Genomic DNA, 11,470 nt, shown 5'->3' on the forward strand with positions numbered 1-11,470 from the left:
CGATGTCGATTTCAGCACATTTGATTCAATCTTACATGAGGCACCTCCATAATCAGTGATAATATTAGTTACCAGATTCTTCTAGTGCGATTTGAAATATTATGGTGAAAGGCGTACTCCATCTCTACAGAGTATAACACCAATCACTTAAATCGCTCAGTACGTGTGCAGAACAGACATTAAGCTGCCCTATTGGCTTTTCTTGGCCATACAGACCACGTGACATGCATCTTATCGGTACATTTAATTATTAACTTTCATCACAGATGTTTCCTTTCATGTTCAAACTGGAAGTGCTATGCAGCTGCGGCCGTATTTTTATCCAATCAGAAGACAGAATTTACTGATCTGCGAATAGAAACATGGCTGCGTACAGGTGTCGTGGTGTTTTGTGATTTGACAGTAGCACTTGGTCAGGAACTACAACAGTGTTTACGGGTTTGATGGTGGACAGAAGATGTACAATATGAATTTCGATGTTCGAGTTATCTATGTTGCATTTCTAGCAGTAGAATTGAGGACCGTGGCTTGTGATTTTGATCCTTTTATGGACAGCGACTGGTTCTCAATAAACTGGGCTGGTCCAGCAACTGCCACGAAGGACGATGTGTTGGTAGGTCGCCGTAGGACACAAAGTCCTACACAAATTTTGAGGAGTTTGCTCTGTGGCATTTGACTGTTTTGTTGTGCTGACTTTGCACGATAGATAGATTGAACAAGTGGTGAACATTTCCTCAACATGGTGCAAAAAGTTATATATTTGTTGATATCCTTTACCTAAATATCATACAGTTGTTGATGGTAAAGTTTTCAGTTTACTTTGAATGCCAGCTATTGCTGGATTTATGCGGACTTGTGAGATACTTTTAGGGGACATTTGACTTCAGCTTGTGGGTATTAGGCAGTTTTCATCACTGGCCTCCATGGCTCAGTTAGCACGCTAGCGCAGCATAATGACCCAGGAGCCTCTCACAGATGTGGTCGCTGTGAGTTCAGATATTGTACACAGAGAAAACAGACATATTGCAGCCGGAGAAAACATAAACATAGAGACAGATATTGCCATGGGCAAAAACATAAACATTCAGACATATTGGAGACAGAGAAGACATAAAGATGCAGACATATTGGGGATGGAGAAAACATAAACATAGAGATATTGCCAGTGGTGAAAACATAGAGATAGATATTGCTGATGGTGAAAAAATGTGCTGCCATTTAAAATGTCATTTACATAAAGTTAAGACCTCCTGATGTCTACTGGAGGTCAGATGTGTAACTGACTTTGAGTAGATAATTGAATGTTCAGTTTTATCGAGGGTTTACCGTTTTCCTTCGACCTTCAACTCACTCAGTTCGCTATATTTAGAAACATGGCCGAAGTTCTGCTGTACAGATCGTTGGGAATTATGAATACTTTGTGATATATTATTGCCAGAGAGGAAGATTTTTGGTTTACTAAACTTATAATTTGCTTTTAGTCATATATTTATAGGTGTGATCCACAAGCAAATGTTGCATTGTGGGAATGTTCGTGTTTCATGTTATCTCAGTTTAGACCAGTGACAGATTTCCCCTTCTTATTCTTCTAATTGAAATTTATCGGAAAATATAGTCCTAAGGCATTTAGTGCAACTTTTGTTTTTGTTGGTTAGCTGTACCAACTCAAAAGTTTGGAATTTCTTTCCACATGATGTCATTTAGAGAGGGAGGTCAGAAGTATTTGTAAGCTAGTGTGAGGACACTTACTTTATTGATCTCCATTGTTTCTTCAGCCTGGTTTATGTTCCCATTGTTAAAAATGACCTTCATCTTAACCTTTGGTATGGCACAATCAGCTCTGTAAAGAGTTCTCAGACTTCACCTAGAGTAGATATTCCTCCGTTTAAACTACAAGCTCTTCACCAGAGATGCCTGCAGGCTCCAATTCAGTTCCCAAGCACTAAACTACAGGTTTGCGTCAAGTGATTTGCCCCATACTAGGAAAAGAGCAGCGGGTTTATCCAGGCTATGCTCATTCTCTTCCTCTCTTAAAGCTCACAGCAGTCACATCCAGAAATACCAACACGTAAGCGTAGAAAATAGTTGTCACACATGTTAAATAGTTCAGAGGTTATGTTCAGCATATCCCATTTAACATGCATTGAATTTCTGATATTCAGTTTTCTGTCATTATTAGAACCAGTTGCCCAAAGAGAACACTGTGGTTGTAACAACAACTGACAATGAAAAATACAGATGTTCAATACCTGATCTCAAAGACCAGAGTGATAAGGTAATCCTACATTTTTTTTTTTTTTTTTTAAAGAATATATATATATCCAAAATGACAAGTATTTGTTACTGTAGCAAGTAACAACTTTTACTCAATTAAAATCAATATGCAGAGAGATATAATGTATGTCACTCATAGATGCATCATTATACTGGATGAACTGGGAATGAGGAAAGCATGATTAAAGGTATATTTCATAGATTAATTTCAGCTAAAAGTAAAGTGCACATCATGCATGCAAGCATATTATTTGTTTTCAGAATACAGGAAAATCCTTCACAGGAACATCAGTTGAGGAGCTGATGGAAAACTTATACGCCATGAAAAGTTGTTCTTACAGGGTATGTCTTCAGTTGTTCTTACAGGGTATGTCTTCAGTTGTTCTTACAGGGTATGTCTTCAGTTGTTTATTGCTTATTGCTTAAGTGTTATTTGGAAGTGTCTGAGTCATTATGGGTTGACATCAAATTTACTTTTTCTAGAGCTATATTAAAATAGATGATTTTTTGTGTAAATAAAAGGGAATTGAATATTAAAATTTATTTCCATTGTGTAAGAAGAATCTGAATAATGGGTTATTGGGAGTGATTTAGCATTTACAGTTTTCGTCACGCACACTTGGTGGCCAAATATGATATTTAGTCTTACAAGCACTTTACATCACAACTTTTGCAGATAGAACCTTATTGGACATATGAACTATGTCATGGAAAGCACATTCGACAGTATAATGAACAAAAGGAACCAGGCAAGGTATGATATTAGACTGACACTTCAGTGTCACAGTTCTTATGGTTAACTTCTTTCACAAAACTTTGTAAATAAGTTTTCAGTATTTAAAAATATTTATATTAATCATGTTGGCTTTCATGGTAAACTGAAAAGGGCATCAGTTTCAGTAAAAGTTATGAGTTTGAAAAGTCTTATGAAAGTACCCACAAGTAATTTAGCATCCAAGATCATTACTTCCATTTTATGGTATTCTACAATTCAAGTCCTTGGCTTGTTCTAAAGTACATATGCAGATCAACCTGAGGCCAGTTTTACAAAGTATTTGTAACGTACTGTATTTGACCCAAAATGTTGGTCATGGCAAAGTGACTTATTTTGGCTGATTTGAGAGCACTACGCATCGTTTGAAGTTTGTTTGGAAGCTAGATGATATTCTATGCAAGTATTTTTTTTCCAAAGCTTTTAGAACAAATTCAGTAACTATTCCCCTGTAGATTTGTGAAACATGCCACTTCAGGTTGAGACGTGCTTTAAGGGGGTTGACACAAGTCTGGTACTTCTGCTTAATGTGTAAGGACGTGTTAAATAATGATTTTACATGTATTTTTGCACATGTACATGTAGCGCTACTATAGGTTGTATTCAAAATCTTATTCCTCTTTTCTCTTTCAGAAATCCAGTGTACAAGAGTTCTTTTTAGGTTATTATAAACCGGTTAAACCAGATCCTGAATCAGGTAAGATCTTTCACCTGTATGCAAACATGTTTTGTCATTAAATGACATGTTTATATCATCGTTGTCATCATCATAAAATTAAAAGCGGGACCTCATTGGCTGAGGTTGTTACCGTGCTCGCACGCCACAAAATGACCCAGGAGCCTGCACTGATGCTGTTGCTGTGAGTTCAAGTCCAGCTCATGCTGGCTTTGTCGTATGTTGGAAGGTCTTGCTGCAACCTGCGGATGGCCACAGGTTTCCTCCTGGTTCTGCCCAGTTCCCCCCTACCGTAATGGTGGCCGTCATTGTATAAGTACGGCGTATAACACCAGGCAAATAAATACAATAAAATAAAAAGCACATTTTTAGCTCTGTTCTTCCATACCTGTAAGTCTGTTGCTTTGCAGTAAAGTGTAGTCTTTCTTGTATATTTTAGAAGATTCATTGGCAAAGACAGCGAAAAAGAAAAATGTGAGTACATATTAAGTTTTATTAATGGTAGGTCTGACTGCACTGTTTCTACTCTGTGAGACTGCTGAAAGTACAAAGGAATTGTGAATTTCATTAGTGTTGATGTTGGCAAAGGAGAAAATCAGCATCAAGATTTCTGTTGTTTTACTCCCTTCTGAGTGCATGAAAAACATCTGCTTATTTGGCAAAATTGAAGTCAAGGCCAAAATTAGAATATTATATATTTGATGTTACTTGACCGACTCTTCAAAAAGGCCCCGACCAATTCTTGATTCATGTTTTTAGCGAGGACAAATTTTTTTATTTCATTTACTTACTTTTTTTCACCGATCGTTTGAAATGTCACTGTGTTTACAGGTGACGGGTGCTTTTTCGTGATGTACAATTTCCTCTCCTGCTGTTGAGTAAAAGACGCCCATAGAGCGCTTTGAAGGGTATACTGTATCCAGTACTCATAAATCGATATACCTGTGAAGTGTTTTAACCTGTATCCATTTGGATACCTGTAAAATCATGTTGCCATTTTTCAGTGGGAATATAGGCATATACTTTACTGAACTGATGACCAATGTCCTTGTGTTTCCATAGGAGTCGAGATTTCAAATTAATTAATCATTTTGTGAGATAATCATTGTAAAATGTTCAGGGAAATCTTGTATACATCGCAGCTGTCAACGTCTTTACGACGGCAAAATATAGAATTCCCTATCATCCAGTTCTTTCCACGAGAAAAGAAAATCATGAAATTATCCCCCCGCAAGTCCATAAAATATCAAACATGCTGGACAATTGTGGCATGGCTGTGAGAGGAAAAAATCTCACCAAAAACACTTTGCACACAAAGAGCAAAACAGCTGAGCAAACAGCCTTGAGTGTATTTCTTCCAGCTGTTATCTCTTGTCTGGGGAAGACTTTAATGGATGCAGGAAAGTTCACATACAAAGACAAAGCTGATATGTCCCATCCGTTAATGTTCATGCAACACAACATGATACTGGCTTTCCTCTTTCTCATACCGTCCCCAATAGCACAGTTAGTAGAGTGTCCGCGTCGGGAGCGGTAGATCCAGGGTCAGTCCAGGGTCAAGTCCTGACTGTAACTTCCTCGCTTGGCATTCAGCATGAAGGGGATAGTGCAACGACCGGCTGACCCATATCTGTATAATGGCTTAGACGGGACGGCTTACTTACCTTTGGTAAGGTGTCTCAGTGAAGCAGCACTAGATAAAAGAGCGGTGGAAATACGTCCTGCAACAAGGAGGCACATTACATGCACCCTGAGGATTCCTTTCTAGTCATATGACTGCAAAATTTGGACTCCCTCAACTCTTCCCCTCCCTCATGTATAAATGGTTTGGGTAGTGTAAATTAGGTCAAAGCTGATGATCTGAGCTGAGGCTCACTTGGGTGCTCGCAGTCTTCATACTTTCAGACAAGCATGTAGAATGAATGACATATTGAGGACAGAATAAATGTTTGATCCTTCACATGAAGGAAGAATCCCCTAAATATCACAAAAAAATTAGGAAATTTAGGAAAATGGAAACAGATTCCTCTGTATAGATTTTGTTTTACTAGGTCATGAGGTTCTGCTTCACTCCATCAAAAGTATCTGCTGGACAGGATTTTGGCTATATTTTCACATGCTCGCCCCCTCTAAACAGGACCTGAAAATGCTAACACAAACTGTTGACTTAAATTGTACCATAGTACTCATAAAAATGTTTAACAAATATTTACTTGTTAGTTTTATTGTAAAGATCTAAGAATATTTATTTTGAGAATTGCCAAATATTGGGTGACATAATTTTTAGTACTTTGTTGAGGAACTTTAATGTGATCAACCATATGAACAGGATTCTATCATTATTCTTCCCTTCTGTAGAAAAAAAAGAAACAACCTACCCTTTTTTGTTGTAACATAGGTGTCGTGTACTTGGCAGATTGAAGCTTGTAAATAGATGAATGACAGTTTTTAAGCCACACCTTTGGAGACAGTGATGACACATATTGTCCATGTTTTGTATTTTTGGACTAAGGTTACAAAGGGATGTTTTCAAAATACCAGCCACAGTTATTCACTGTGATCTAGTTCCTTCGCTGAAATGTCAATGCTTTTATTTCAGGTGGACACTCGTAAAGTGGAGGATTTAGAATTACCTTATTACAAGGTGACAATGGAGGACGGCACAATGTGTGATGTGACAGGACAGCCGCGCAAATCCAGCATACTGTATGTGTGTCAGCCTCATGGCCGCGGGGAAATTTACCAGTTTAAGGAAGTGTCGTCGTGCGAGTACGAAGTCATGGTGCTCACCTCAACCTTGTGTAAACACCCTGACTACAGGTACCATGATGCATCACTATGTACACATGTGCTGTATCTCTTATCACACTCAAATGGCCAGGTGTTTAGAAGGTTGCCACCGTTGTAAGCTGTAGATCAGGGGTTAAATGTAATCAAGTCATGTCAAAAAACTGGCATTCTTATATTTTCTTTCATCATGAGGGAATAGGCTAAATATACCTTGATTTGGTGTTAATAACTCAGTATGCTTTGACTGGGTGAGGCATCGTGTGTTGATTGATGACACAAGGTTGGATTAAATACCCTTTCTCCATCAATAAATACCTGTTTAAAACAGCCTAAATATCTTTAATCACAGGCCCAAGGAACCAGATGTGAATAAAATCCATTGTCATGCCTTGGATGGCTCTCCAGAAAAACCCAAAAGATATCAGCAAAGTCTGATGGAGACAAAGTACGGCAAATATACCATACAGGTAAGGGGCATAGGCTGAGGACATGGGGTTTCAATCCTACTGTGGACTGTACCATCACAAGTCGAGTCCATTTTTACTAGTAAAGTTCTACAACTTCCTCTACAACTTCCTCAGCAAAACATTTACACCTGGCAAAAAATAATGTCTTTCTGTTCCTTTATGTGTGTGCAAACAAATTTTTTGCTTGTTATCCAGGGCCAACATGTCCTGTTTTATTGTCATGTTGTGAAAGTGAACTGGTAAATAAATGGAGGAATGAATGAGTGCTTGGGTTTTAATGTCGTACAACTGACCCAGTGTACTGTTGCAGTGGAAAATTACATACATGTACATGTGGAAGGCAAGAAAGATGTAATCACAGGGGAACCTCATTAATCAGTTTGTTTATTTACAGCCGGAAAGTAAAAAATTTTCTGCTGATGATGAACTGGAGGAAGGGGACACAACACCTCCTGCTTTCTCCAAGCCTAGCCAGCCAACCCGTCCTAGGAAAGTGCACAAAGTCTCAGATGTTTATCATGGTACAAAGTCCATTGGGCCGTCCACGGATAAACAGCTACTGCAGGAGTTCCTGGCTGGGGATTACTGTCTACATGGGGTAGGAATCCTTATCTTAACATTGTCTGTTCCTGTTAGGCCATCACTGCATTTGAGATGAGAAATCTTCTTGATTGCATGCTTAGGTTAATTGTAGTGATACAGCATGATGACAGTTGCTTGGGTTATAATGACACCATCTTATTATATTGAAATTTGTCATCAATTATAAAAGGGTTTTCCAAGGACTTGCCCAGCTGGTCACAAAGATTCGGTATGAATAGTATATGAATGCGTCTCTCACTACCTGGGCTGCATCAGCCTCTTTGGTGGCCTATTAAAATGGTTTCAAAGTAGGGTGTGGGGGCTGTCTCAAGTGAGGTAAGGGTTCTGGAGTCCCTTTTAATTTGTTCAAACAGATTATTCCACTGTAATTTTATCGGTCAGATATTTGAATCAAAGGAAAAGTGTCATTTAACATTGTTTTTAGGTTGATTGTAGTAGTACAGCATGATGACACAAAGAGGTACTGAAAACATGCTGATGATTGTTCTTAGGTTGATTGTAGTAGTACAGCATGATGACACAAAGAGATACTGAAAACATGCTAATGATCGCTTTTAGGTTAATTGTAGTAGTACAGCATGATGACACAAAGAGATACTGAAAACATGCTAATGATCGCTCTTAGGTTAATTGTAGTGGTACAGCATGATGACACAAAGAGATACTGGAAACATGCTGATGATTGTTGTTATTTAACATTATCCAATTAGGATAATGTTCTGTTTGCTCTATTTGCATTAAACTGAGTTTCCAAATCATGGCTGGAATGATGACATTTCCATGGTTTATCAGCGTAATGTTGTACTGATTCAGCTTCAGGTTTCAGCTTCATATTGTCACTTTTTTGATTTTCTAACTTTTTTTTTTCTGAAATTTTGGTGGAACATTTGTGACAGTTGTCATGTGTATTTCTGTACATATTTTAGGGTGCTGGCTGGTGGAAACATGAATTCTGCTATGGACGTTTTGTCTCACAGTACCATCAGGTAATGTCCAACTCTCACAATACCATCCGGTAATGTCCAGTTCTTACAATACCATCCGGTAATGTCCAATTCTCACAATACCATTAGGTAATGTCCAATTCTCACAATACCATCTGGTAATGTCCAGTTCTCACAGTACCATCAGGTAATGTCCAATTCTCACAGTACCATCAGGTAATGTCCAATTTTCACAGTACCATCAGGTAATGTCCAATTCTCACAGTACCATCAAGTAATGTTCAATTCTCACAGTACCATCAAGTAATGTCCAATTTTCCCAATACCATCCGGTAATGCCTAACTCTCACAATACCATCAAGTAATGCCTAACTCTCAAAATACCATGATCAAGCAAAGTCCAACTGATACAATACTATCAAGTAATGTCCAACTCTCGTAATACCACCGGGTAATGTCCAACTCTCACACCACCATCAAATTATGTCCAACCCTCATAATACCATCAGGTAATGCCCAGTTCTCTTAATGCCATCAGGTAATGTCCAACTCTCACAATGCCATCACGTAATGTCCAACTCTCACAAAACCACCAGGTAATGTCCAACTGTCAACACGACCATCAAATTATGTCCAACCCTCATAATACCATCAGGTAATGTCCAGTTCTCACAATGCCATCAGGTAATGTCCAATTCTCACAATACCATCCGGTAATGTTCAGTTTTCACAGTACCATCAGGTAATGTCCAACTCTCACAATACCACCAGGTAATGTCCAACTCTCACAATACCATCAGGTAATGTCCAACTCTCACAATACCACCAGGTAATGTCCAACTCTCACAATACCACCAGGTAATGTCCAATTCTCACAATACCACCGGGTAATGTCCAACTCTCACAATACCACCAGGTAATGTCCAACTCTCACAATACCATCAAATTATGCCCAATTCTCATAATACCATCAGGTGATGTCCAGTTCTCACAATGCCATCAGGTAATGTCCAACCCTCATAATACCATCAGGTAATGTCCAACTCTCACAATACCACCAGGTAATGTCCAACTCTCACACCACCATCAAATTATGCCCAACCCTCATAATACCATCAGGTGATGTCCAGTTCTCACAATGCCATCAGGTAATGTCCAACTCTCACAATACCACCAGGTAATGTCAAATTCGCCATCAGGTAATGTCCAACTTAGGTAACACTTTTGTGCTAAGCCATAACTTAAGCAAATACACAAGCATATATGAATTTGTGGGCATTTTTTTATGTGAATGGCAATGTTCTATAGTGTTTTTATGATATTGTTTTGTGATGCAGAGTGACCAGTTAAAGCATGATGATTTGCGGTTTGTTTCCAGAGCTCTTTAGCGTATCTTTAGCATATCCCTTAATAAATTAGCTGTCTACTCGAGCAAGTCAGCTGATTAAAGATATGCACTGCAGTATTTCAAGCAGAACTAAAGGCTTCAGTTTTATGAGTGTTGTATTTCAGAATGCTGAAAAACAATATGTATATTGCTTTTAGTTAAGTAATATCAAATGTCTTAATTTCTATTCGCTCAGTAAATGAGATGTAGATGTTTGGAAGTAAAGCAATAAAGTGTTGCTGTATACACATATTAATGTATACGCACTGTTGCAGGAGCCTGCTGGCAGGACCACTATATACCTGGGACACTGGAATAAGGAGAAGCATCTTGCCTGGCTGATGGAAAAACCTCACAAGAGACCAAAGGCTGTGGGAAAGCGAAGGTGAGCCCAGGATAAACTGTCTGTAAGGCTGCTGCCTATTTGACATAAACTAAATGTGTGTGTGGATGATGTTGATGGAAACAAAGTTAAGTAACTAATAGATACCTAGACATTATTGGCATACCTAGAGTAGAAGTTATGTAAATCTTGAGTGGATATTGAAATTAAACATCTTCAGTGTATTTCCAAGGTATTTGAACATGTTGAAGTGTGAATTTATAGACTCTGTTAGTTACATATATGATTTTGAATGCAGGTGGATCAGTCAGTACTACTCTAATGGAGATGTCTGTGATATAACAAACAAGCGTCGTACAGTTGAGGTGCGCTTAAAGTAAGTGTAACCATTTGGGCCTCTCTATCCACTTTATAGTGCTGTGTTGACGTGTGGATTATCACTTAATGGCTGATTGTAATTTGTTTATTTGTTTGTTGTTTAATAAATATTTCTTGTTGGTCAGTGTAGTATTTTTTGTGATTGGGTACACAGTATGTGCTATGACATTTCGTCATTGGTTTTACAAGTACATGCAATGAATTATGAAGTTGATTCTTTAAGTCATTGATGAAAATTAAGTTATTGGTTATCTGTGATTGGATTGTGAAAATATGTATTTTTTGAAATACATGAAATATTTTTGCATAAAGCACTAATCAAATGAATGTACATGTGTTTTTCCTTATTCTCAGATGTAAGCATAATCCAGAGCAGCCTCATGCTGTATCATTGTACCTCGTGGAGCCTTTGTCTTGTGAATATGAACTTGTGGTGAGTGCCGGCTTCTCCGTGTGAATGTATCATGTATGTAGTGTAGTGCTTAAGGGTTTAACACCACGGTATAGCGAGTCAAATCTCAAGAATGTGCAGCATTCGAGGGATTTGACCAGGTATGAAACAAGGGTCAGCGGTATCGGGTTACACAACAAACACCAAGACAAAGGTGTTCAAGTCTGTTCTACGCAAGAAAAGGAAGAAAATGAAGCAAAGATGGCATATTTCATGCTATCATTCTCTTTCACTCCCTCTGCTGAAGTCTTGCAATTTAGACTAATCAACAACAAGCTTAGGCCAATGCAGTTAACCTAGATTTTTCAAGGCTAGGGTGTGTATCACGTGGTGTCTAATTGTTGCCTGACGTAGGAATGTAGAAGTATACTGTACATGAATTATG

At 38.3% G+C, this 11,470-nt stretch overlaps 1 protein-coding gene across 1 annotated transcript; it reads left to right on the top strand.

The window, feature by feature from the left end:
* The first annotated feature begins 392 nt into the window (after positions 1 to 392).
* LOC135468387 (endoplasmic reticulum lectin 1-like) lies at positions 393 to 11,470 on the top strand. The gene is made up of 13 exons (XM_064746623.1): positions 393 to 613; positions 2,180 to 2,275; positions 2,536 to 2,616; positions 2,951 to 3,028; positions 3,680 to 3,743; positions 4,162 to 4,196; positions 6,322 to 6,542; positions 6,862 to 6,979; positions 7,374 to 7,577; positions 8,509 to 8,568; positions 10,189 to 10,298; positions 10,555 to 10,632; positions 10,989 to 11,470. Exons 1-13 carry the CDS (start codon positions 458 to 460, stop codon positions 11,089 to 11,091), a joined length of 1,404 nt encoding a protein of 467 aa, XP_064602693.1. The 5' UTR covers positions 393 to 457; the 3' UTR covers positions 11,092 to 11,470.

The sequence above is a fragment of the Liolophura sinensis genome, chromosome 6, assembly GCF_032854445.1.
Source record: "Liolophura sinensis isolate JHLJ2023 chromosome 6, CUHK_Ljap_v2, whole genome shotgun sequence".
Taxonomy (NCBI): Eukaryota; Metazoa; Mollusca; class Polyplacophora; order Chitonida; family Chitonidae; genus Liolophura; species Liolophura sinensis.

Coding starts and splice junctions, on each gene's coding strand:
- LOC135468387 (XM_064746623.1), top strand. CDS start 458: ATGTACAATATGAATTTCGATGTTCGAGTTATCTATGTTGCATTTCTA. Junction 2,276..2,535: donor TCAAAGACCAGAGTGATAAG/GTAATCCTACAT, acceptor ATTTGTTTTCAG/AATACAGGAAAATCCTTCAC. Junction 6,543..6,861: donor TGTAAACACCCTGACTACAG/GTACCATGATGC, acceptor CTTTAATCACAG/GCCCAAGGAACCAGATGTGA.